Source organism: Hyperoodon ampullatus, assembly GCF_949752795.1.
Source record: "Hyperoodon ampullatus genome assembly, chromosome: 5".
In the NCBI taxonomy this organism is placed as follows: Eukaryota; Metazoa; Chordata; class Mammalia; order Artiodactyla; family Ziphiidae; genus Hyperoodon; species Hyperoodon ampullatus.
In genome coordinates, this window is record NC_136918.1 from 1537636 (window position 1) to 1564686 (window position 27051).

Consider the following 27051-nt stretch of genomic DNA (forward strand, 5'->3'; position numbering starts at 1 on the left):
CGGGAGTGGGGTGGGCGAGAGGAGCCCGGCGGGCCCCAGGGCGCCGGGGCGGGGACGCTGGGCTGCGGGAGTCTCGCGAGGCCGGGCGGCGGGGGGACTCCCGGACGCGCGCGGTGGGGACGCAGAGCAGGTCTCCCCCGCGCTCCTCCGCCGGGCGGGGCGTGGTACCCGGCGTCTCACCTCCGGGCCCGGCGCGGCGGGCGGCGCCCCCTGGTGGCCGCCTGCCCCTCGGCCTGGCTCCCGTGGCGCCCGCGAGGCGCGGCTCTGCAGACCCCAGCGCCTGCCCCGCGCCGCCTTCGGTGGAAATGAGAAAAGGGCCCCGGACCACAGTCCGCTGTGCCTCAGGTTCCTCATGGGATACGGCAGGATAATTGCATCTCACTGGGCTTGTGGTGACGATTCAAGGTACAGACGTATGTGAAGCTCTTAGGACAGAGTCTGGGCGCTCAACACACCTGATCTATTGAAACGCTGGGCTGCAGGAGCCCTTCTGGAATCTCGGTGTGAATGGAGAGGAGGCTGGCGTCAAGGAGCCAGACGGGAAGAGCGTGAAACCTGCCTCCGTCTTTCGCAGTGGGGGACCCAAGGGAGAACTCATCCGAACCCGCTGCTTCCTCTTCCATAAGCTGGTGGTAGTGAAGTGTAATGAGGGCCGAGGTTTAAACCAATGTTGGGCCCCGTCTGGGATCTCTGAGGTCCCGTTTGTGGAGCTGGTGTCTGTAGGAGGGGATGCACGCTGATGGACCACAAAGCAAGGAGAAGCGGGTAGCAACACACTGAAGGCCTGGATGGGTGCCCCTTTAAATTACCTGCCCCGTTCTGTCTTGAGACTCAGACTTTCTGACTCCCAGCTCCAAGTCTGGGGTTCCAACAGGCTCAAGTGGGGAGAGAGAGGAGGTGGGAGGGGAAGAGAGGGGATAGAGCAGCTTCCACCCCACCCTGGGCCTAGGCAGCCTTGGAGCTCTGGCCAAGAGGGAGGACGCAAATGGGTGGTTCCTCCAAGCACAAGACTGGGGGCTCCCTGGGAGCATGCCAGGTGTGCTGGGGGTACCGAGAGGACCGCTCCCCGAGGGACGGCAGGGCCCACCCAGGAGCCCCTTCCCAGTGCAGACAGAGCCTTGGAGGGGACCTGAGCTAGAAGGACCTTCCTGGGATGGGTTGGCTGGGGCTCTGAGGCCCTCCTTCCAGGCCCAAGTGGGAAGAGGTGGGCGCTGACTCAGGAGCCAGGACCAGGGGGCCCCACCACTCCTGGCCACCCTCAAAACCCTCCAGGAACCGCTAAGCCCAGACACGACTGCCTCTCCAGAGATGACCCCTGCTCTCCTTCATGCACCCTGTGTCCAGTGAGTTCTCAGAACCCCCACAGGTTTTCCTGCTTCCTGATCTCTGCCTGAAATGTCTTTTCCTACACCTTGGGGTCTCTTGAAATCTAGCCCATCCTGCAAGGATGGATCAAGCCCCTACTCTGATCTCTCAGCCGAATGAGCTCTCAGCACTTGTACCTAATTCTTGCTCCTGATTATGTGACCTTGGAGGTTAGGGATCATGTGTGCGTCATCTTTTGTCCTCATCTACCTCAGGTACTAAGTGAATAAAGGAAGGCACAGGTCACAACTGGGAGGGCCTGGTTTTCTCCACTTGTAGGGGTAGAACTGGTCGTGCTGGCCTTTCAGGGCTGGTGGAGGCTCTGGGTGAGATTCCTGCACAGAGGATTGCCGCACCCCCTCTTCCTCCTCAGGGCCCTTCTCTCTGGCTCCTCAGCCTCCCCGCTCCTTTGGCCATTTGCCCCAGAAAGTCTCTCCCATCTCAGGAGAACCCTTCCCCGACCCCGCATCTCCCTCTGCCAATACTCCATCTGCTTGCTCGGAGCCAACCTTCCTGCCCACCTCCCCGTTCCTCGGCAAACTGCCTACGGGCTCAGCTTTGCCCGGAAATCATCTCCTCCCCTTTGGGGACCCAGTACTGATGCTGCCTCCTTTGGAGAACTTCCTTTGGCTGGACCCTCCCCCACAACCCCTGATGCACTTGACTGAAGTGTCCCAGTGAGCACCTACATCCATCCAGGTTCGCCCCAGTGGTGGAGGAGCCTAGCGCTTATCCGTACCTGCTTTCTGTCTCTTCTGAGCTCACAAAAGGATTATCTTTCCCCATCCCTGTGGCAGTTAGGCAGGGACACCGACTAGTTCTGGCCAAGGGGCTGGGAGCGGAGGTGAAGCGTGTTACTTCTGGGCCAAAACGTTTACTTACCAGTGCAAGACCTTCGAGGACTGCCTGGCCCTGCCTCGTCCGTCATGGCAGTGTATTATGAAATGGAGGCACTGAGCCACCGCTTGGAGGCCACTGCCCTGAGAGTCACCCAGACCCACAGTGGACTAAGACGTAAACTCCTGTTGTGCCACGTGACAGATAGGTGAGGTTTGTTACCCAGCGCAGCCAAGCCTATCCTGACTGAGTTTCCAGTTAAAGGAGTTTGTTAAATGAATGGATGACTTTGTGAACTGTAAAGATCTGTGCACATTTTAGTTACTGTTATTGTCATCAAGCTGTAGCAGGTGCCTGGGATCTGGGACTTCAGCAAGCTGTGGTGACCCCTGTGTGGCACGGCAATGACACTGCAGGGGTGGGGTGGAGAGCGGATGCGTGGGTGAGCGGGCAGGGTCTATCTTGGGAGAAAAACTTTCTCTCACTTATAATTTGCCAAGGGCTTGCCCACGACCTGTTTACATATTTAATCTCTGGTTAAAGGTTATAATGAATTCTGTGCTGTTGGCAGGAGATGGACATTTCTCCCAGGTGTTTAGTTCTTGTGGTTGTAAAAGATAGTATTTCTCTCTTGGATTCAGAGTTTTTATTTTTATTTTCTTTCTCTTTCTCGCTCTCTGTCTCTCTCTCTCACACACGCGCGCACACACACACACACACGCACGCACAGCCCCTGTCAACCTCTCTGGGAATCTGTAATATAATATTTTAATATTAATTTGATAGCGACTGGATTCACCCCCAGATTAACTGTATCTCTTCATCCTTGAACGCAGTTGGAGAAAATCACAACGTGGCTTTGTTTCCTAAGCGAGACTGCTAACCCGTCACCAGGTGGGCATGTCTCCTTGAAGGTCTGTCTGTGTGCAGCTCTCTCAAGGCCTTTTCTCTTGAAAGGCTTTTCCTCTTTGTCCCTTTTCTCCGTGACTCTCCTTTAACTCCTGGTGCTATAGGGCTGACGCGGCCCTGGTTAATGAACAGTTGTAACATTCTTATTGCTTGAAAAGAAGGCAGGTAAGTGAAATATTACCTGGTTCTCTCCACCTCTGTTACCTACCTTGCTTGGCCCTCAGCAGATTCCCTCACCTCCATCCCATGGGCTAGTGAACTTCCGAGGGAACAGACTGACTCAGTAGGGGAGCTGGAGCAGACAGAGAGGTCTGGACAGCCTGGTTTGAGTCCAGATCCGGCCAGTTATTATTTGCATAAACTTGACTACATGGTCACTTCCTTGATTTCAGATTCCTCATCTTCAAATGGAGCCTTAAGACCAGTCTGACCTCCAACATGGGGCTATGGTAAGGGTCACCCCAAAGGGCTGTGGGCCAAAGGATAATTTATGGAGATGTGGCATTTAGTTCTCACTGCACTTTCCCTCTCCTGTGCCAAGAAGGCTCAAGGAACGATGGGATAAAAAGGTTCCTGCATACCCTTCCTTTCCTGGCCTTTTCGTTCAGCCCCTGAGGGGCTGGGAGAGGGAGTGGAGCGGAGGGGTGGCTTCCTAGGACTGGATGTGGGGATGGGGAGCATCGTTGGGGGTACACAGGACCCTAGTCTTGGGAGCTGGCCTCTTCAGGGTTTCCAGGCTCAGGGAAGAAGCAGGGCTTCTAGGAGGCCTCAGGCTGGGAAGGGACCAAAGACCCCCAGGGGCAGGACCCAAGGACGTGCAGATGGCTCTGAGAGCCAGACTCAAGGCTGGTTGAGGTTGAATTTCCAGCCAGTCAGCAGCATGAGGGCCTGAAGTCAGACACAACCAATATGAAGAAATGACAGTGACACATTCTGCACTCTCAAGCTTGTACAGGGAGAGTTCCACTCTTAGGACTGGTAGAACCCAATATAAATGTGGGCTCTTGCATTGTTTTCCATGTCCACTAGCCCCTGATTGGAGCCTTCTCCTCCTCCAGTCACCTTTGAGCTGACCACAGGCCCAGTGTGGGTCCGTGTATCAGTGGTCTAACCATAAGTGGGCATCCTTGAGGCCCTGATGGCCTACCACACAGGGTCTGACAACAAGCCGCATCAGCCTCACATGAGGGGCCAGTTAAAAATGCCACTCCTGGGCCCCCTTCAGCCCCATATAAAGGGCCTCTGGGGCCGGGTGGAGAGGGTTGGGAATCTGCATTTTAACAACACACTCTATGAGAGTCCAACACTCAGGGAAGCTTGTTAAGTTTTGCACCAGAAGTGAAATGAAGGTGACACCATTATAGTCCCAGCTGGCAGGTTTGCTGTGGGCCAGTCATACTGGCTGTGACCAAGTGATCGGTGATGATTACAATATTAGTTCTCTTTTGTTTCATGGACTTAGCTGTCCGTGTCCAACCCCACTTCTGCATATAAACTCAAGGGCAGGAATCAGGGCTCCTGAGAGCCCAGCACTGTGGGGTCTTGACAGCCACCTGCAGAGCTTCACTGAAGGGACAAGAGGCACCTGCTGCTGCTCTGTACCAGGACGATGGGTTAGAGCGGCATCACCTCCCATCCCCATGGCCTTGCGCCCCCAAGGGTTGGGGCAGGGGCAACTCCTCTGGCCAGAAGGTGTAGGTTCTGTCTGCTCTCCAGCCAATATACACGACAGTACAAATTCATGACCAAATTATATCAACAGCAGAATTATAATATATTAATAGCAATATCATAATAGAAAAAAGCCTTGGGAGGGCAACCATCTTCCAGAATCTGAAGGCTGGCATCCATTCTTCATGAGCTCAGCTGAAGGTGGTGCCTTCAGAATTCGGTTAAATGGCAGCGAGAAGGACCAGGGTTAGTTGCAGGGAATCATCTCCCAAGCGGGACCATTTAAGGGCCCGCACTGGCCCCTGAGGTTGCATGGAGCCTCCCTTCCAGAGTGAGATCTGTGGAAATAGAGCTGGTGGCTTTGGAATCAGGCTGTCTGCGACAGTGGCTTTCACAAAGACTTCGGTCCCATGGCAGTGTGGCCGTTGACATTCCACCATATGAGGCCTTTCTGGAGGTGGCTTCTGGATGGGTCTTCCGAGAGCAGTGGCACTCAAGAGATCTGCATGTGGCCACGACCAACATCCAGCTGCTCCAGAAGACATGGCGAGTCAGCTCCCTGTGTGGTAAGGGCCAAGAGCGGGCTCAGTCCGATGGGGCGTGGACGGTCAAGGTCTTGCTGACAATCTCCGGGTTCTTGCTTGTGCAGCCCCAGCCCTGCCCCGTGAGCCCACTCTGGGAGGAGGCCTTAGTGTAGATGGAGGGCGGGGAAGCTCCGGGAGAACCATGCGCCAGCGCCGCCTTGCACAAGGTCGGTCTCCAATAAATAAAATACTTGTGGATGAAAGGCCTCCCTTGCTGGTTTCTGACTCTGAACCTGCACCCACAGCAGCAGCACCTCTTGGCCCAAGTCCGGAGAAGGCGCCCACCCCTCTGGAGGCGGTGAGAAGAGGCTGAGAAAATGCGAATGAGTGTGTTCAGGACCAGGAGAGTCAACCTCTCGGGCCTCTACTCTGTGGGCCGCAGATGGCCGAGCAGCCTGTCAGGTTTTGACATTCCCTGGGCTTCATCACCTGTTTTGCGGACATCCCCGATGGCCTCCCTTTACTCCGTGACACACAGGCTAAAGTCCAGACGAGGGAGCCCATGTGAAGCCACCTCATCTGCGCCTGGGGAGGCTTGTGGGGGAGGGGTTCTTCCCACCACTCTGAGATGACGAGTCCTGTCCTCACACCGTGGAGTGGGGCCTGGGCATCACGGCTATCCACAGCCGGCCGCAGGTCTTCACCACAGCGTGGCATTCTTAGTTCGAGATATACCCCCAGAAAGACAGAGATAAACATGCACAGACCCGTGTATAGAAGGGCCTAGAGTTAACGTGAACGGCATTAGGATGGCCCACCCTTGGGTGTCAGTCCCAGCTCTGGCACCTGAGCGTGGGTAACTGAGAGGGGACCAGCTGGCCGTACTTCTCAATGGGGCAGCTTCCAAAGTGGCCTCTCGGGGCAGGAAGCGAGGACCTGAGGGGAAGGGAGCCGGCCCCTCCTGGGTTCTGTGCTGGTGCTGAACCCGGATGCAGAGGGGGCTGCAGCCAGCCTCCCCCCACCAGCCTGGTTCTGGCCAGTAAGAGCTCAGCCCTCCCTTCTTCCTCGGGGCAGATACCCAGAGGCCTCTCCGCCTGGGAAACCACCCACTACGGGGCTGGGGGGGGCGGAGCTGCCTCAGTGAGCAGCCCTACTGCGCAGGATGAGCCTGGGCCTCTGGGGGCCCCTCCCGAGGGGCCAGGGAAGACCCAGCCCTCGAGCTCTGTGCCCCCGCCCCGGCCGAGGTGCACAGCGGCCCCAAGGGACCCTGGGGTGCTCTGGGAGGAGGAGACAGGGAAGGCAAATTGTGGTGGGGTTTTCTTTCTTATTTAAGAAAGGAGAAGGAGATGCCGTGTGAACGTTAGTAAATGTGGGCAGCTGCGGGGCAGGGTCCGCCCTCGCGAGCAGGGCGGCGGCCGAGGTCGCCTGTCAGATGAGGCTGGCGGCCTTCTCCTGCACGTTGTACTCCTTGCTTTTCTTCACCCGCCAGCTGATGTACAGGAGCAGCAGCGTGCCCAGAGCCTTGTAGCCCACCTGCAGGCCCAGGTACCTGTGGGGCAGGAGACAGGCCCCGTGAGGGGTGTGGAGGCTCTGCGGCCAGCATCACAGTGGCCCGGGCCGGGTGTCCTCACCACTCAGGGAAGGATGCGGGCTCACCCAGGTGGGGCCACGCTCCTCATCCCTTTTATCCCCAGGACCACAGGCCTCCCAGGGAGCAGGCGGGAAGTAGATGTGGGACTCCCAGTCCAGTGCTCCTCGTCCCTGCCCTGGCGCCCCCCGGAGGGCCAGAGAAACACTGCAGGCCCAGCCGCCCGGAGGGTCCTGCTGGCCAGCACAGCCGGGAGGGGGCACCTTCCCGCTGCCCTCTTGGTCGGCCCCTCTCCAGGCCTTCTATGCCCCTCCCACGCCGTTTCCGGATCCCGTCCTGCCCGCTGAAGCCCGCTCTCCCTGCTGTGCCTATCTGTGTGATGAGGCAGCAGGTGAGGTGCCGAACTCAGTGGTGCTGCAGCTGGGTGCCGCCTGCCCTTGGCCTCTGCCAGGAGCCGTGATGGGCCACCTCTTTCTGAGCGGTGGGAGGCTGGCCTGGCATCATCATCCCACAGCCACGGCCTCTCCCTTTGAAAAACCTCTTTCTGCTGCTGTTCCCGCCCGCCGAGGGCCAGTGGGGACTGCAGAAGGGGGCCCACTTCAGAGCAGCCCCTGAGTCTTGGACGGCTCTCTGTGAGCCCTGAAATGCCGGTCACCGGTGGCCCCGCTCCCTGCCCAAGGCAGCTCCCCGCCTGCCCTCTCCCTCGGAGGCCTGAGCGCCTCACAGTTGCCCCCGGAGCAGATGACGGCCTCTGCTTGGGCCTGGGGCCTGGCACGTCGTGCGGGCCCTCACCTGTCTCGGAGAGCGTCGTTGTCGTAGTAGATGCAGGCCCCTCGCCTTCCAGAGCAGTGCGCGCCCCAGCGGATGCAGGAGTAGTCGATGGTGAGGCCGTAGAGGGCTGGAGACGGCAGCCAGGCTGGCATCAGCGGGAAGAGAGTTCAGAGAGCTCAGGTCACGTGGAGCTGCCAGCAGAGGCACCCGGCAGGGTGGGGAGCGAGCCCCCCGGCGCCCCCGCACGGCTCGCGGGCCTGAGCACGGCTCCGCCCCACCCCGGGAACCACAGTGACTTTGGAAAGCGGAAGAGCTTTCCGTGAAGCCTGAAGTACTCTTTCACCAGAGGCTTAGAAGAGAAAAGGGGCCTGAGTCATCCTTCCAGGGCATAGTGAGTCACAGATGTCCCCGTGGACCTGCTCAGACAGATACCGTAGTTCCCACACGTGGGACTGCTAGGCTCCACTGGGTGGCAGGAGGCTCTCGAGGACACCAACTCCTCGGGTCCTCACAGCAGCCCGGAGGTGGGCGGGTGTCCTCATTTTTACGGGGAGGAAGGTGGGCTTGGCTGGCTCACCTCTGCATAGGCAAGTGGGGTGAGGGCTGGACTTTGCACCCTAGTTTTTGGAGGATCAGATCCCACATTCTTCCACTACACGAAGCTGCCCTGCTGGCTTAGACAACACCCCCAGCAGACCCCCAACACCCTGGCTGCTCAGAACCTCCCAGGCCCCCTGAACTTCCCCACAGCTGAGTGGTGAGAACTGGTCCAGCAGGGGCCATGCCCTACGGCTGCTGAATATTCGGATGAGCCCCGCATCCTTAGCTACAGTTCTAGGCAGTCACTGGACTGGGGAAGAGCTTGGCCGGATCCACACCTGGGCCAGGCCACCCCATTCTCAGAACCACTCTGAACAGCCTCTCAGACTCTGTTTTGGGCCCTGTGGGAAGCTGCTTCTGGAGGAAAGAAACAGGCAATCTTCTGCTTGTGGCTCTGCCCAGAGGTGGGAACCTTCAAGAACCAGCCTCTCTATTCAGACCTGCTGGCTCCCAAAATCTCCAGGTGAACAGGGGATGGAAACTGGACACAACGACTGACCTTCCTGAATGCTGTTCCCTGAATAGAAATAAAGTCCAGAAAAATTTTCAACCAAGTCCCAGTGGGTAATTTGAAACTTGCCAAGTCCTTTTTTCTACCCAGGGTGGAATTGCCTTCTCAGGTGATGAATGGGTCCCTCCAGCCTGGGTTTTCTATCGGTGGTGGCCACACTGCGTTATATCTGAGCTCAAATGAAAAAACAAAGGCAGCAGGTGCTTTGAGCCTCAGGAGAGGCGCGATTTTCACGGTGGCTGGAGGAAGGAGGGCAGGGCTCTCCAGAGCCCGTCCTGGCTGCTGTCGGGCCGGGCGGAATGTAAGGTTTCCTTCCCAGTGGAGGTTTCAGAGCAAGTTATAAAGGATAAGTTATAAATGGAAAGGCACTGTGGTGACGACCATACGTCTGCCACCAGGACAGGATAGATCCCAGTGTCCTGTGTCCTTTGTGGCTGTAATATAGGCCAGAGGCGCAGAGTCTGAAGGGGGGCTTCTGGGGCGCGAGGAGCAAGTGGCCAGAGACCGAGAAATCACCGAAAAAACTGATTCACTCCTCATCACCCCACACCTCCCCCAGATTTGGTCGGAGAGGGCCCCCTGCTCAGCAGGCCCAGGACAGACATCACCCACACACCCCAGCGTGGTCATGGAAGCTGCTACGGGGTGAAGTGCAGATCAGACTCCCGGATAATAATGCACCACGCGCTCTGCAGGGATTTCAGCGTTTAAGGTCAGAAAGTGCACCCTGATCACAAATGAATTGCCTTCACTGCAGTCACCGTATTCCCCGCTGCGGTGCATGCCCCCGGGTCCTCAATAAATCTGTCCTTTTATCTGGTCCCTTTACTTAGTGTACCTTCACTGCAAGGGTCTCCATATTAGTGCCCTGTGTTTATCTAGTGCCTGGAGGTGTCCAGAAGGGACAGTCCAGCGTGAGCAGTCTGGGAAAGGACCTGCAGGGCAAGCTGGGTGCTCCCTGATGCCCGCAGGCAGCTCGTCCTCCTGTAGCCAGTCCTGACCGCTGTGCACAGTTCCCTTCCTCCTGGGTTCTGGGCTGCTTGAGAGCAGGCAGGGTTGGTCGGCAGAGGGCCCCACTTTGCTGAATGGAGGTAGGAGGAGTGGATTTTGTCAAATGGAAAGGAAGCCGGGCCTGGGCTCCACGGCCCTTCTGGTTGGGACAGGAGCACGAGGCTTTGTTCCTACAGCGAACTCTTGGAGAGAGATGAAGAAATACCTGCCTTTGATGTTCTATTAGGCATTCTCAGCTGCGTCCACTTTTCCTTTTTCTTACATACTTTCATTTGGTGTTAATGCCATAGATGGAATCTTTCCTAACCTCAAGTGATGGGGAAACCGCCCACATGGGAGTTGGCATTTACTGTTGTGTTGATTGTGTACAGCTTCTCTTTACGACAGAGATGAGACAGGGCTTTCCCCATCCCCACCCTGCACCCCACAGCCCTCTGATTCCCTGTCATCTGGGGCCACGAGGAGGGGGGCATCTCCGACACTCACCCAGCAGACGCATCAGCAAGAACTGTACTCCGATGGCAAATGACTTTTCCTCCTGGTTCACCACGCTGCAAAGGCACACAGGAAATCAGCAGTGGGGGGACTCAGGGCTGTGCCTTCCCCCCACGGGGCAGCCATGGCCTCAGGCCGCGTCGGAACCTGTCCTACCGGGGCCCCGAGCTCCCGTTGCTCCCCTCAGTGGTTCTCAAAGCATGATCACTGGACCAGCAGCATCAGTGTCCCCTGGGAACTTATTAGCAAGGCAGATTCTCAGGCCTCGCCTCAGAAGAAGAGTCAGACACTGTGGGGATGGGGCCCAGCGCTCTGTGTTGGAAGAAGCCCTCCAGGAGATTCTGTGCACACTCAGGTTTGAGAACCACTGGTCTCTGTGAGTTTCTGGGCTGCCCAGAGCCCCCTTCAAGAAGCAAAGGGCAGAGCGTCTGGGAGCGGAGAGGACACTGAAGGCTGTGTTTATGGCCGCAGGTCTGAACAGCTCCTGTGGTGTTTACAGCAATAGAAGACAGCCCTGATACTAAGTGTAATTAGGGCCCCTGGGCTGTCAGCTCCTGTGTGCAACTAAAAGAATCCCCTACTCTGGGCCGGCTTCGTGGGCATGCGACCTGTGTGGCCCCACAGGGCCCCACCCTCAGAAAGGTCCCATGTTTGCTTTAGTGTTCTGCTGTGGCTGGCTTGAAATCCTTAACGACTTTGGAACCAGGAGCCTTGCGTTTCCATTTTGCACTGGGTCCTGCAAACTATGCAGCCAGACCTGCTCCCACCCTTCTTCCCTCAAGAGGAGAAAAGTGCTTGGTGAGGAAGGAGGTTCAGAGAGAGAGGAGGGAGGCTGTCTGCAGGAGGTACCGCCAGGCCCTGTCACCCCGGCTGGGCGTAGAGCAGCGGGAGGACACGCCCTTCCACGAGGTGGGGAGCCAGGGGCGGGCCAGCTGGGGCGCCAGGGTTGCCTGTGCCCTGAGTGCACACTGAGTGGGAGCTGGCTGGGGGAAAGCCTTCGGGGGCTGAGGGGCCAGCAAGGGAGGGAACTCAGAAGTGATCCCCAGGTCTCTGCACACGTTTTGTTTTACCTCCATAGTTCTGCTAGCAAACTGGAAAGGGACCTTCTTTCAGCTTCTCAGAATACCCACCGGGGTGAAGCAGCAGGGAGGCACCCACTGGGATCCCCCAAGTGGGAAGCGCCTCAAATCTCAATCTCATGGACACTGCCTTTATTGCCCATAGACGCCTTCAGTGGTCCAATCCATAATAGAAGCTTCTGTGTCTTGGTCCTTGTCCCTGGGCAGACTCCTCTGGATTCTCAGCTAAATGGGACTTGGGAACCCCAGTTTGGCTTCTGATAGAGATTTTGAGTTCCTTGTACTCTCTTGCCCCTTCAGCCCCGAATTAACACTGGCTCTCTGACCTCTCTTTCCTGATACATTTTCAGCAAACCTTCACTCCCAGCCTGTATTTCCATGCGTGGCTGGAGGCCACGACTGATACAAATAAGGTTTGGGTCACCTACAATGCCATCTTTAAGCCTCACCTTCTCCATACTTCACAGCATCCATTCTTTCATCTTTCCCAGTGGGATTTAGCTTTAAATCATTTTGGGATACTGGGGCCTCTTCTCCAATTTCACTCCAGCCCCTGACCAGAGATTTTCTAGAAAAGCCCACCCTGTGGTTGAAATGGTGCTTTGCCTCCACTACTTCCCCATCCCTGGGGCTTGACGGTCCTCTGGGAAGTGACCTAACAGGGATGCCCTTGTCCGCTGCTCAGGGACTTCCTTATCCTATTCCCTCTCCTCGTCGTGGCCACCCACACACCTTTCTCAGGATCACTGGGTCCACCATAGTCCATCTGACTTGGGGTGCAAGAAGGGAAGCCCGCTCAGGGGCCTTGGGTGAAAGCACGGGTACTTGGAATGCACGCATGGGGAGCCGTGGAGGAGAGGGTGGTGCTGGGAGGCAATGTGCTCCGAGCATCCCTACACAGTCTTGCGGAGTAGGCTAAGAATGCAAGGTCCTGACTGTTCGCTTCGTGGGCCATTTCCCAGGGTTGTGGCTGCAACGAGCATCCTTGAGGCATGAGGTAGAATCTTCTAGACCAGCAGCAGGCTTGGTCTATATAAGCAGTGGCTCTCCCAAGCTCGGTGTTCCTTAGCTGTGACCTACACCCACTGCAGATGAAACATACACCTGAGCCCCTCCATGTCACCCAGTAGGACTTGTGGGGCATGGATAAATGATGCAGCATGAGGTCCACACTGCTTGCTGTGCTGTGAGCAGCAAAGTCCTCTGGCTTTGACCCAGGAGTCTCCCGGCCTCTGCCAGCATCCTTGTGGCACAGTGACAGAAACAGGAGCTTGGTAGTTTGCAAGCTAACTTGTAAGTAAGGTAAAATCCCAGACCCTTCCTCACCTCCTAGTCTTCTGGGGAAACTAGGTCATTGCCACCTAGCTAGCTGATAATAGTAACAGCAATAGCAATAATCTGGTTCATAGTGATAACTAACCAATATCCAGAGCACCTTGTATTTACAAAGCAATTTACCATATAACCCTGACACCAACCCTTCAAGGTCAATATCGTTAGCCCCCTTTCATCCGTGAGGAAACTGAGACTTGGTGAGGTGGGCAACACCCAAGGACTCTCAGCCAGTACATGGCAGAAGTGGGCCTTTGACCCTGGCCCCGGGCTTCCAGATCCTGTGTTTTTCCCTCTCTGCTTGCCAGATGGATGAGGACACGAGGGAGGCAGGCGGGGGTGAATGATGCCCACTTGGTTGAAACCTTATTCTCTCCTTCGCCGAGGGTGAGGCGAAGGGAGGCCGTTCCCTGTCCACACCTCCGGGGCACCTCCGTGCTGCTGTCACAGGATACCTGTGCCCCCGCCTCCTGCCTGGCCGGCCTCTCCCTTCCGACCTGCCTCCTAGCACACTGTGCTTTTCTCATTTCCATCCTTTCCGTGGCCCTCATTCTGTCTCTGGAACTTTCCTCATTTTCCTTCCCCGATTTTATGTATCCAACTGAATTCTCCTCCGTCCTCTCAGTTCCTTTAGGACTTGAAGATAAGTGGATCTACAGGCGTGCAGTCAGGCAGCCTGGCTTGGTCACGTGGCTCAGCCGCCAGGCTCTGCCCTCCCTGTGCGGGATGGAGGCACAGGGACCCCGTGAGACACGGAGTGAGGCTGCAGTGAGGGACTCCCAACAGGCCCGGCACAGAAGCCCCCGCCACTGGCGCACCAGCATTATCTCCCTGTATCACCCCAAGAACGTCCAAGGACCCTGAGGGGCATGAAAGGCAGCAGAGCTGAGAAGGGGGCAGCTGGGCACGAAGTGAGGGAAGCGTGGGGAAGGAGAGGTGCACTCACCGCAGCACCATCATGTAGAGAGGGTTGTGGGAGGTGCAGGCTATGAGCGCCACAAAGGAGATGAGGAAGATGGCTGGGAGCAGGAAGTGGGCGCAGGGGATGGGGCACGGGCCCGTCTTTGCTGAAGCGGATCCTCCTCTCACGCAGCTGCAGTTCGAGTAGGTCTTGGAAGGAGAGGGAGGGGAAGGGGGGAAACCTGCTGTTATTATTTCGACTCCACATACTTTAAACGCCTGCTCCAGCTCTCGCTCCTCTGACCTCCCTGGGGAGCTGGTGATGCTGGATGCAGAGGTTGGACAGGAGGCCAGGTGGGGGTTTCAGGTGCCCCATGGATCCTGCCTCTGACCACTATTTGGGCAACAGAAACCACCTTCACCAAAACCAGTTGTCCAGCGTGGGCTGGGCTCTTCCCGCAGTTACACCCGCGTCGGGATATGTAGGATTCCACTGCCAGGCACGGCCCACCCAGTGGGGACCGGGGCCTGGGAGGGCCCTCCTCTGGAGCAGCAGGGGTTTTGTGGGTTGCTGTTTTTGGTGTGTTTACTGCAGGGACGTTAAAAGAAGATAAAAACAGGAGGAGATAGCAGTGGGAACCCAGAGGAATCTACTGTACTTTCTGCCTGAGAGGAATTCCTCCTGTCTGCAAACATCTCTGTCTCAAGTCTGCAAACCCATATGGCTCAGCACTGTTGTACAGCTCTCCTTGGTGGCCACTGCCTGTCAGGTGGCCTTCATCTCTTCTCTCACATTGTCAGATAGACAAGCCCATGGTCCAATTACTGTGTCAAAGCAGTTATAGGGGCAAGATTAGAACTAATGAACTGGTATGCTTCCTTCCACCAGGTATTGGAACTATGTACCCTTTTTACTTTGGCTGCTAGGAAGCTCATAATTAAGTTATATACAGTGTTGCTGCTACCTCCCTCAGTCTGGATTTTTTAAAACTTTTAAACTAGATACTTTTCCTTATAATTTGCTATTTTTTCTTGATATTATGCTAATGGATTTTGGTCTTGATGTGCTTGTGCTGTTACTGGAAACCTGTCAAGATTATTTCTGGAAACAGATGAGTCAGAGGTAAGTAAATAAAGATAAGAAAACCACAGAAGCCACCACAGGCTCCTCCGACTAGAAGGCAACTGAGAGAGCATCTTGTCCAAGTTCTTTGTCCTCCGGCTGCCTGAGAACCACGCTCCTCTGTCCGCAGAGCTGGCTGTGGAAGCAGCCTTGTCCTGTCCTCTCAGGGGAGGATGGTAAATGGGTCTAGCCTTGCCTGTGCCCTCCACACAGGCTTAAGGGAATAAGATGCATCCTCTCCTTAGGGCATCCTCAGGGGAACTGCACAGACTTCCCAGTGCTCTTAGGAAAAAGAACATCCAAATCCTAACCCGACCCCTGCCTGCTCCCTGGCCGAGCCGGGTGTGACACTTCTCCTCACTCCACCAGCAGCCCTGGCCTTCTCTCTTTTCTCCTGTGCCAGCTCATTCATGCCCTGGGGCCTTGCAGTTGCGTTCATTCTGTTTCACTCCCAGGTCTTCATAGTGTTTTCTTCTTCTGGTGGTTCAGTTCTAATGTCACCTCCTCAGGGAGGCCCCCAGGCATTCTCTGTCCCATTAAGTCTCTTCATGGCATGGGTTACTTTCTAAAACTCCCTTGTGCATTTTGGTAGAATACAAACTCATGAGGGCAGGGACCTGGGCTGATGGGTTCCCCCTTGAATACTTAGCACCCGTGGCTGTCTCTGGTGTTCACTAAGTATTTGCTGAATAACCGCACAAACGACTGGACTTGGTTTGCTGCTGTCTGATCCTGGGAGGCTGGGAGCCATAGTGCTCTGAGGGCTGGCCAGGACCTCACCAAGTTAGCCTGGTGAGTGTGGGCTACCTGAGTGGGAGGCTGTGGCCGGGAGATACCTGGTCTTGCACAGACATGCCCCAGGCTGAGGCCGCACCCTGAGTTCTAGTCTCAAATCTGCCCCTAAATAGCTACAGACTTCAAGCCAGCTGTGTGGCCATAGGTGAGTGTCGAGAGGGATTGAACCAAATGCCCTCTATCACCACTTCTGGCTCTAAGCTTCCAGGTCCACATCACGGAGGCCCTCTGCCCTTGATTTATCTGGGCCAGTCCATGTAGCTTTGCAACACTGCCAGGACGCAGACAGCCCCATTAGGATCCTTCAGGGTGAGACTGGCAGCAGGCCTCAGCTGAAGGAATGCTCTGGCTTGTTTCTGCTCTGAGCATTGTTAGGCCTCAGGAATGTGAATTTGTTGGACATCGGCCAATCTTTAATTGACTTTAGGCTGTAGACATCTGGTCATGACCCTAGGGAAGAGGAGGTGGAGAGAGGGTGGGTGTGGCCCAGAGGCCAGGGTGCTGGGAATGAGTGGGGTGGAGCCCTGCCCATCCCGAGTGGAGGAGCAGGCTGAAGGGGCACACACTCGGCAGTGGCCCGGGGCCCCTCCGGCCCTTACCGGTTGCTTGGAGACTATAGAGCTGACGTTGATTTCACTGCAACCAGCATGGCAAGGGGAGAGGTACTCAACCCCATCGTCTCCACAGACCGGGTGGAAGACGGAATCTGGGCACGAGCAGTCCCTGCGGCAGGCGGGAGGCTGTGGATGTATAGAACTTGATGTGCTGCCAGCAAAACAGGAAATGGGAATCAAACAAAGCAAGACCAAAGGAAAACCTCTCCATTCCAGCCCAGTGTGAGTTCCCCGCCTGGTTAGTGTGCCTGTGTGTCTCTGTTTGTCTTGGGCCAGCGCCACCCAGGGATCTGAATTCTGTCTATTGGAGCCGACAGTGAATGTGGTCGGTGCTCACGGCACCTCCACTTCTTCTGCTAGTAGGAGCCCAAACTACCAGTCGTTAGAAATGCTTGGTTGGCAAATCCCCCACTTCAGAAGGGGTCGAGACAGCCAACCAGTCAGGACTCTGATGAGAGAGATGGCAGATGCTATGGGAAAGTCACAGGCAATAATTTCCCTTCCCTTCTCTTTCATCTGAGTTCGGGCTGAGGCCCCTTGAGGCAATCCAGGGTCTAGATGGCTCCCGTCTCTGGGTCTATGTAGTCATCACCCAGGTCACTCCATTCCCCTGAGCTTCAACCAAGGGATTTCAATGGCTGATCTCACCAATCTTACCATATCTGATATTCCTGATCTTCTTAGGGTAGGGTTGGGATTGGGGCTGATAAACCACAGTTCAGAGCTTTGCTAAAATAATTATACTAATCCTAGTTAATGGGCATCTCTCATGCTCCAGGCACTGTGCCCGAGGGCTTTTCATGCCATCGCAGTATTAGTGGTGCTCCTCTTGTGGATGAGGAACCTGAAGATTAGATAAGCTAAGTAACTTTCCCCAACCAGGAAAGAACAGTGCCAGAACTAGGACCTGGTCTGCTGACAAAGCCCCGTGCTAAACTCCCAGTGGAAGCCTTCTTGGTCTCTCTCAATCCACAGCCAGAAGACCAGTACAAACCAGGGGGTGGGGGGTCCCAACCTGAGTGACACTCCCTTCCCTCATACCCACCAGAGACAGGAGAGTTTCTTTCAAAGAGAAAGAGAAAACACCAAGGCTGAAAAGTATGGCATCTCCAAGTATTGCAACCTCACCGGGCAAAATCTTAAAGAAGAGCTGTTGAAAGGTGGCTCCCAGGAAAAAAGTAACGGCTCCTTGCTCAGCACACTCCCTCATGGGCCTCAAAGCCCTTCCTGAACATGAAGCCAGACTTAGAACTTAAAACCATGTTGCTTTATGCAAACCGACAGGTATACTTTACCTGCCCTCTTCCTCACCTGCCCTAATTTTTCAAGTTTGTCATCACCTTCCTTGTTCTTTCCCAGATCTTTGCAGGTCTCCGTCTCTCATCTTTCTCTGGCAGCTCAATAAGACTCTGTAATTTTAGCCAGTACAGAGTGGATGCTAAAGGTAGCTATTTCCTGGTTCCTCAGCTCACAGCACTACAGATTCATCCTGAAACCAAACTAATTAGTTTTTGGTGCTTCTTAAAAAACAGAACCCTAACCCTGATTGCTGGTGACCCACTAGGACCCTCTGATTTCTCCTCATAATTGAGCACACTATTCAAGATCTGATTTTCTCAGTTGCCGCATAAGAGATTAGACCAACAAGGGAAGAGGAGAGAGGACAGTTGAAGAAGCAGAAAGGAAGACGTGTGGCAGCCACAGACATGCTCTGGCCCCAGGCTCATTCCCACTACCTGAGGGGGTTGACCTCTGCCACGACTGGGGTGGAGCAGCCCATGAAGAAAAGAGGGGCACAGAGGATCATGGAGATGGTGATGATGGTGGCAGCCACGCGGGGAATGGTTTGCAGAGAGAAAACAAAACGCTTCATGAGGATTCCTCCAAACAGCATCCCCAAGGCCGCAGCAGGGAGGTTCACAGCACCTACAGACGGAGAGAAGCTAGTCTGGGTGCACAGGCCTCACAGTGTGTGTGGGCCGCACACTGAGCTGGACCACAGAGAAGGGGGCATGGCTTCCTGAAGCGACATTCAATATGATTAATTGCAATAGTAATAAATGACATTAACTGAGCATTTACTGCAGAGTTATCTTGACGTGGCACTGCCCTGCCTGTGCCAAGAATAAAGAAAGAAGTGGGGCCCTTGCAGCCAGAGGGATGTGGTTGAATGTGCACTTATTAAGCACCTTTCATTACCTAGCCCGTCCTTGAACTATGATCACATGGGGTTAGCAAGGCACTGGTGACGCCCCCTGCCTGATGTGCTAGTCAGAGGCCAAAGGCTAGAGGCGTGAAGTCACAGCCAAGAGCCACACAGGAGGTCAGGGGTCACGCCCTGACCACCTTGCCACTTCCACATGGTCAAGCTCACCTGTGAATAGGGCCCCATAATTCCCTTGGGTACTTGGTGGAACCACATCAGTGCTTCTCACCCTCAGCTGCAAAAAACACCGATGCTGGATGCTGGACATTCTGCTTTCATTGATCGAGGGTGGGGCCTGGGCGTCCGTATGTCTTAAAGCTCTGCAGGGGAGCCTAAAGTGCAGTGGGGATGGAGAATCACTGGGCCCCACACTCCTTATCCAGGTGAATGTCTTCAAGTCATTGGAGAAGAAGGAAAAAACCCAGAGGCATCTTGCCCAGCCCCCAGTTCAATCCTCTCTCTTTCCTTTGTCGCCCCCGATGATGTCAGGGCCTTTGGGAGGCAGTCAGGCTTTCAGCCCCTCTGACGGGGAGGAAGTCATCCCCCAGCCTCCACCCACTCCTGTCTGGAACGATAGGGGCCTAAGAAATCTGCCAAGAACGGTCTAGAGTGCCAACCTGGAAGAACGTCCTTAAAATTCTTTCTCTCGGGCAAGAACCCTCTGGCTCCTGCCTGTGTCCGGTCTGGGGGCTCCCGGCCCTGGGTGGGTGGTGGGAGGACCCAGCTGCGGCGGCACCCGGGGGACTCACCGATGAGGAAGTTGGCATAGGCCGCGGAGGCGCCGTACTGCTTCTCCAGGAACTTGTTGAGGAAGGTGGAGAGGCCGGCAATGACGGAGGAGAAGGTGCACTGGGCCAGGACCACCAGCATGAATAGCGGGTTCATCAGGAGCCTCAGGAAGATGCGGGGGAACCCTGCCAACAGGCTGCCATCAGGGCCAGGCCTCGGGCAGTGGCCGCAGGGTCCACGACACCGGCCAGTGCCCTTCCTCACCCCCAGGCAGGATCCAGGCCCTGAGCTGTTCAGTGGCCTGTTGGGGGCCCACAGCCCCTCGGACTCCACTCAACGTGCTCATGGGCTGAATGAAAGGAGGACAGGCCTGGGAGAACTCAGGCGGAGGGTGACTGTACATGACAGCTGCATCCATGGGAAGGGAGGGGAGAGGAGAACGTGGGCCAGGCAGTGTGGGTGGGGCTACCTCTGCTGAGTTTGGGTCTCCTGCTATCTGCACAGCAGCAGTCACCGGGGCCCCCGGCAGAGCCAATTTTAGACCACCTGCTTTTAGTGCCCCTCACCACACCTGACACCACATGGGCTGGGCTACCCCGGACCGCCCCCACCCCCAGCCAGCCCTCCCAGAGCTGCCGGGTCCCTCAGTTACGTTTAATGAAATCCACCAGGGAGCTTCTTGACTTGGCCTCTTCCATCTTCCTGGCCTCGTCCGCTATAGTGGGAGTCCTCTGAAGGCAGCAAAGGGGGTGAGGGTGAATGACCCAGGTTCCCTGCAGCCACCTTCCCTGGGCCCTTGATCCCTCTGGTCTTAGTGGCCCAGGGCTAGGCAGTGGTCAGCCCCCCCGGGTGTGTGTGGGAGGGCTTCCAAAGCCATCACCACCTGCGTGTCGGTGAGCCCGGTGCTTGGCCACTGACCAGAACGCATCCATGCCAGGGCCTCCCAAGATATTACTTCATATCTAACTGTTGGCTGATGCCAAAAGGCATCTGAGTGGATCTCACCCCTCGTCTGTCTGTCATGGCTACGCTTCTTCCCTGTCCTCGGATTCCAGGGGCTGTGGGCTCCTGGGACACTCTGGTCTAGAATGACCTCTGCTTTCCAGCTCTCTCTTTCAATCTCCTCTATGGAGTCCCTTCTTTCTTTGGGGCCCAAAGTTGGGTCCTGCTCAAGGCTCTGACCTGGCTCTCAGCCTGCACTTTCTGTGCAGACCTCCCCAGTGAACTTGCCTTCTGCTTCCGAACTTGTTAGTTGCAGCCTGAGGCCCCCAGCTCTGAACCACCACACAGACGCAAGGCCCCTGAGCTCTGACACCATCAGGATCCCCCAGGGGACTCATCAGCAGGCCTAGGAGCTCCCATTCATTTAGTGCTTTCTCCACGGTGGGCACCACACCCAGCGCTCTGCGTGCAACGTCCCATTCCCCACAACCTCCTCCCAAGATAGGCACTCTATCTCCAGTATGTTAAAGCAGAGGAGACTTAGGAACAAGGAAACTTGCTCAGGATCCCTCAGCTAGTTGACAAGTAGCAGAGCTGGATTCAGGTTTGCCTCCCCCCAAAGCCACCCCGATGTGCTGCCAACCTCTGAAATTCTTCCTCAAGGCAAGCGGAGGCCCCTCTAGCCTCGCCCCTCCTCCGAGCTGGGCCTGGATCTCACACACCTCGTTGCCAGGTGTCCAGCTCTGCCTCTGGCTCTGAACCTCGGCCCAAAGTTTTGCTCCTCTCAGCTCGCTGCTGAGTCCTCCTCGGCACCCCCTCCGAGGACCTCTCCCCCTGCCCCTGCCTCATCTGTCCGCAGCCGTGGCCTCGGTCCTCAGCTGCGTCCCCATCTCCACACTGGCCTCATCAGATCTCCAGCCTTCATTCCTCCCAACTCTCCAGCCTCAACCTTGACCCAGCTGCCATGCTGTCACCTGAGTGGGCACCAGTCACTCAGAATTTCATGGGATTAGAACAAGTTGTAGACCCTTCAGTCTAAGGTCAAGGCCCCCACCCAGACGTCTCCCCCCTGTTTTCCATTCTCATCCTTCCCTGATGTCTTTCCCCAACAGATAGGACTGGACGATGCAGGGCAGGGCAGTCGGCTCCAAGTACGCTCCACTCACAGCCCACCCTCACGCCCTGCCGCACTAGGAATCCCCTTGTTACGCAGTCCTTTAGGATTAGACATGACCGGCCCTATCACATGCAAAAGTCAACGGCTCCAGGTCACATATTCGGCTTTTAATGGCTCTTAATTCTTTATCCCACTTTAGATGAACTCAGTGTTTCCCCAAACTAGTTCCCTGGAGGCCTCTTAATCTCTGAGATGCTAACACGGTAAGGGAACACTGATGAGATACCATCTTTTGGAAATTCACAAGCACTCTCACCTCTCAAAGTCTCTCAGAAGTCCTGTATTATGAAAGTTGTTTAGATTTCACCCAGAATTTACTTAACCTGCTGCAACTTCTCAGCTCTGTTTATTTTCTACCTCCACCTACTTTTAGGAAACTCTTATAATAGGTAGAATTGTGGGTTCTCAGAAGCTTACCTCCATTCCTCTGGGCATTGCTCGAGGAAAGAAAAAGAAGGGGAAAGAGGTAACAACCAGGCAGGCTGAGGAAATGAGCAGGCCCAGCCACCAGGCTCCGATCCATCGGGGGTCTCCGGGGCTCAAGTTAACTGCAGCTGACGAGAAAACAAAGGACACAAGTGTTTGTTGGACGAATGCGTGATCTCACCTTACTGATCGGGGGGACTTCCTTCCCATGATGGAGAAGAGGTAAGCTGTGAGCTAGCATCTTCGTCCAGACAGCGTTCTCTCTCCAGGCCACTCTGGTCTTCTCAGAGAACGGAGGCCACTGGGAGGATCAGTGAGGTGAACTTTGGCCTGCAAGCGCCATTTCATTGGTCACTTTTCAAACCCATGCATGTATTCGTGGTTTCCAAACCTGCACTCTTCATCACTGGATGCTACTGCCTCCCAACTTGATTGATCCCTAAGAAAGGAGGCCTCATCATCCTTAGATGCTCAAAAAAACAACCACCAACAGAGTAGGCTACCAGGCCTCTGAAGGAGATGCTTTCTTCTTTGTAGTCTCCCATCCACGTCTAAGGGTCTGCCACTGTGTTTCTCTTTGTAAAGAAACTACATGGGCATGGAGGGAGGGAGAAGATAGCAGAATAGCCCTCAGCCCAACACTGTCCCGGGCACTGTCCCTGGTGGCCTGGGAGCTCAGTTGCTAGTCTCTTTGGGCCACGAAGAGCCAGGACCCAACTCAGGAAGTGCCAGTGAAGGGCAAAGATGGCTTGACCCTGAGCAGACAGCTCCGCTGGCTTTGCCCTTTCATTTGAAGTACAGGTGGATGACCCTGAGCAGATGACCTTGTGGTCAGACAGCCCCAGGGCCAGGAGTCTGCGTGCTGCGGCAGCACGACTGGGTTAAGGCCTGCCCACAATCTTTGTGAGACAGGCAGGCTCTGATCTGGGTGCTGGGCACTGGGGGGTGGAGGGGGTGTTATTCCTGAAGGCCTGGCTTGGACCTGCCTTCCAGCCACATCTGGCCTGTGGGAACTTACATATCACCCACACACGCCCCACACATTGCCCCCCCTTGGCTCTGTCCGGATGGTTTCCTCCACTGGGAAGGCCTCTCCCATCACCACCTGTGTAATTCCACCCACATGGGATGCAGACCTCACCTCCCTGGGAGGCCCTCCCTCATCACCTCATGCAGGAGCACTTTTTCTGCCTTGGAACTGTCAAAGCACTTTGTCTGTCCCTCTGTTACAGTGCCAGCCTTCCCTGCCTTGTGGGAGGCTGGGGTGTGTAAGGCAACCTCACAATAGCCATATGCCCTTGTAGGGTCCATCCCGGGGTCGGTTCCCTGAACGGTTAACTCAGTACGTGTGCTGCTGTCTATGGATTGCACTTTCTCATCCTAAGACACGCAGTGGCTTCATCCAGATCACTTTTGAAAGAGCTCACTCCTGTCAACCTCAATATATATCAGGCATGTTCTAAACACTGCAACATCTCTATTTCACTCTCATTAGCCCTTTTTTACAGATGAGGAAACTGAGGCACAGAAAGGATGAAGATACTTGCCCAAGAGCACTCAGCCAGGAGAGGAGGCGGAACCAGGATTAGACACAGGTTCTCTACTACCTGTGCCCACGTGGTTAAACACGACGTTACACCCCTCTGGATGGGAGTCATAATCCATGTGTGTATTCTATGTAGTGCTTCTTCTTTTCCCCAAAAGAGCTCTTATCAATATTTTTTTAAGCAATCAAAACCATCTTAGAATCAAAGAATCACAGAGCTCTTTTTAATACCACCACCAAGACAGGCAGCTGTGGTAGCAACACCTGGGGCCCTGCCTTAGGTCTCCAGGTTTCCCGCTGCAGAAGGTGTGTTTTCTTCAGCAGCGCACACCCCTTGCCTACCCCCACCCCGGGCCTTGGAGAGAGGAGGCCCACGCTGTCCGCTGACTACAGGAGGGAGGGAGGGAGTGGGCGGCGAGGGGGCTGTGAGCATTGAAAGTTCAAGCTTCATCCTTGTCCTGACTGGCTGGGGGTTGTGGTCCTGGCACACACTCACCTGTGTCCACTCTGCCGTAGTCCACAAAGATCTGCAGCATGACCGAGCCCAGCAGGTACCCGAAAGCCGGTCCGAATACAGAGATGGCAAATAAGATGGCTGGAAAGGGGAGAGGAAAGGAGACTGAGAGGGTGGCAGCCCTGGGCTCTTTCCCTTGCTGAGGGGTTCCTGAGACATCACCCCATCTGTCCCCTGGCCCTGACAGGTCCACACCTGTGGCATTCACTATAGGCACGGCTGGAGCCACTCAAGATCCTGAGATGTGTGGAACCAAAGCTGTTTCTCCTCCAGCCAGATGCCAGAGAGATCCACTTGCCGGGAGAGAAGTGGCCTCCTCGGCATTTACAGATGCTGGCCCAGGTGCATGTTGGTGGGCAAATCTCCTTGCAGGTGCAATGTGGCAGTGGCAGCCCTGGGGGAGCTTGTGGGCCACAGAGCCTGTGGGTGTGGTCTGTCTGATCTGGGCCGTGGGCCCTGAGGATGCTCAGTGTGGCTTGTGCTAAGGGAAGGATTTGGTCAGTCAGATGGTCATGTGCTATCTGCTTTGCATATGCTTCTTTGAGGCCAAACTTCTCCCTAAGTGGATGGCCCAGAGAACATGTGTGCCCAGCCTGTGCCCAGACGCGACAGACACAGTAGCTACTGCTGGTCGAGGAGCTGCCCGGTGCCTGCCCTGGGACCAAGGGCTCACGTACGTCACCTCAGGTACTCCCACGTCCCCAGTGCACAGGGACTGTGGGCCCCATCCTGCTGGTGAGGAGCTGGGGCCTGGGCTGGGACTCAAACCAGGTGTGTCAGATCCCCAGACCTCTGCACGCATTGGCTGGGCCACGTCAGGGCCCGCCCCCATCCCGCAGCCCTCTTCAAGCCCGACTCACAGATGTACAGGGGCGAGTTGTTGGGCTCCGAGAAGTCGTCCACGTAGGAGATCCCGAACGGCTGGATGGGTACCGTGCCGATGCCTGCCAGCAGCTGGGCCACCACCATCAGACCCCACATGCTGCTGGTCTCCTTCCGGGAGTCCTGGGTGCTGCTGTGGCACTTGCTGGGGGGCAGGCCCTGCCAGTGTTTCTGACAGAGCTCAGTCTGGAGGTGGCTGCTGTTCCCTGCAATGAGACAGCGGGCGCCGGTCACCCCCACCCTGGAGTCCTGGCCGCATCAGCTGGCCTCCAGACCCGGACTTTCTCCCAGGCCTTCTGGGAGCGGCTCTAGAAACAAACGTGAGAGGAGGGGAGAGGGTGGGCTCCCTGCCCTGAGGCGGTGCAGCCCTTGTCGGGTGTGAGAGCCGTCCTCGTCTCCTGGGGATCCATTCCTTCTCCTCTCTGGGTACAGGTGGGGGGCTGGGTATGGAGGAATCAGTACCTTCCTCCCTGGGGAAGAGGGAGCCAAGATCAACACCCAGGCGTGTCGGCCTTCAGTGCCCCTGTGCGCAGCCTCAGGCTCGGGCCCCCAAGGTGTGGTTCACTTCAGCAGGACAGAGGTCATTCTGTCCCACAGAAGATGGTGTCACCCCCAGCCTGGGATGCTCGCCAGGGGTCATGACTCCCAGAGCGCTCACTCCTGGATGACCCCGGCGTTGGGTCACGCTAGAGAGCCCTGTTGTCAAAGGCGTTGAACGTGCTTACCCAACCTGGCAGCTCCCAAGGATCAAGCACCTGGGAAGCTGAAGGGACTTTGAGACTCTCTGGTTTAAACCCTCCTGTTACAGATGGGGGGCGAGGCTGCACCCACAGGGGCTAGGCTGCACCTTCTGTGAGGGCCCCAGAGGCCGCAGTGTGGCCTGTGGGCACCAGTGCCTATGGCTTTGGGGACCTGGCCAGGCTGGACTGCCCCTCCCATGCCACCGTTTCCAATTTGGCCCACACTAAACAAAGAGCACTGTCAGCTCTCCGAGGGCTTGAGGGCTCCTGAGGGCTCCTTTCCATGAGATACCTTCTTTTCCAGCCTTGTAGAAGCCAATGGAAACTGCTCACGTCACTGATCCTGCTCCTTGGGGCTCTGTTTCACTCTCATTTGTGGTCCTCCCAGAGGTGGCAGAGCTCTGAGCTGGGTGGGCCTCAGAGTCCCACAGAGAGGACAAATGAGGGCCGTGGACGGGATCTGTCCATCACAGTGGACTCTGCCCAGTGCTGCTGAGCTCAGGGCTACCCTGGACGGTGGGGCTGGGGAGGGGTCTGCCCTCCTCTTCGTCCCCTCACCTCCCGCAGACACACATGCTTGTCCAGCCTGGCCCCAGCATCTCCTGTCCTCTATACTAGTGCCTGTGTAGGACATGTTTAAAAACCACTGGCCTAGGGGGCTCCCCCATCGATCAGGGGGGCCCTTGGCAAATGGGGCCAAGACGCCTGCCTGGTCAAGGTCATCCAGACCTGACACCAGCCGTGTGCAGGGGAGCTGTGTGCACCCAGGCCAGCGGCCAGCCCCAGACGTTCGGGAGCGTTCCTCTGGACCTTCCCCCTCCCACTCCACACACGCTGTCCCACCTTTCAATGCAGGGTTTGGATAGAGAGTGGTCTAACCACATGGGTAAATAGGAGGCGCCTCTTAGAATTAGAGTGGGGAGGTAGCCTTACTGACATGCAAAGACAGCTGTAACATCTTGTAGAGTCAAAAAATAACTAGTAGGGCTTCCCTGGTGGCGCAGTGGTTGAGAGTCCGCCTGCTGATGCAGGGCACACAGGTTCGTGCCCCGGTCCGGGAAGATCCCACATGCCGCGGAGCAGCTGGGCCCGTGAGTCATGGCTGCTGAGCCTGCGCGTCCGGAGCCTGTGCTCCGCAACAGGGGAGGCCACAACAGTGAGAGGCCCGTGTACCGCAAAAAAAAACAAAAAGCAAAACAAACAAAAAAAACCTAGTAGTTTGGAGAAGAACATGATCTCTAGTTTATAAAATGTATGCGGCCTGGGCTTCCCTGGTGGCGCAGTGGTTGAGAGTCCGCCTGCCGATGCAGGGGACACGGGTTCGTGCCCCGGTCCGGGAAGGTCCCACGTCACGGAGCGGCTGGGCCCGTGAGCCATGGCTGCTGAGCCTGCGCGTCCGGAGCCTGTGCTCTGCAATGGGAGAGGCCACACCAGTGAGAGCCCCGCGTACCGCAAAAAAAAAAAAAAAAAAAAGTATGCGGCCTAATGGAATATTCAGAGAAAAACTCTGGGAGACCATGGTTCTCTCAGGGTGATGGGATTGTGGTGATCTTTGTGTGTGTGTATGCTTGCCTCAGTGTACTTTCTAATTTTTCTGTAATGAACACAAGATACTTTTGAAATAAAGCAACAGTGAAAGGTTTTAAATTAAAAATATTTTTTTCATAAAAATATATAGCCAAAATGTAACAATGTCTCTCCCACTTCTTATTTCTTTGTTCCACAGCCATTGCCCTAGGCCTGCAAAGGGCAGGCCCATCACAC

The 27051-nt window shown here is 55.9% G+C and overlaps 1 protein-coding gene across 1 annotated transcript in view; it reads right to left on the minus strand.

Annotated features, from left to right (window-relative positions):
* Positions 1-6407: 6407 nt before the first annotated feature.
* SLCO2A1 (solute carrier organic anion transporter family member 2A1) overlaps positions 6408-27051 on the minus strand; it is a gene marked incomplete at its 5' end in the record, with an annotated part of 75864 nt that continues 55220 nt past the window's right edge. The window contains 11 exons of the mRNA XM_079704772.1: positions 6408-6855; positions 7687-7810; positions 10274-10338; positions 13640-13803; positions 16111-16276; positions 17862-18051; positions 19081-19245; positions 19713-19791; positions 21597-21733; positions 23648-23746; positions 24526-24753. Of these exons, the coding sequence (XP_079560898.1) occupies positions 6735-6855; positions 7687-7810; positions 10274-10338; positions 13640-13803; positions 16111-16276; positions 17862-18051; positions 19081-19245; positions 19713-19791; positions 21597-21733; positions 23648-23746; positions 24526-24753 (1538 nt within the window). The 3' untranslated portion in view covers positions 6408-6734. The remainder of the gene's footprint in view (positions 6856-7686; positions 7811-10273; positions 10339-13639; positions 13804-16110; positions 16277-17861; positions 18052-19080; positions 19246-19712; positions 19792-21596; positions 21734-23647; positions 23747-24525; positions 24754-27051) is intronic.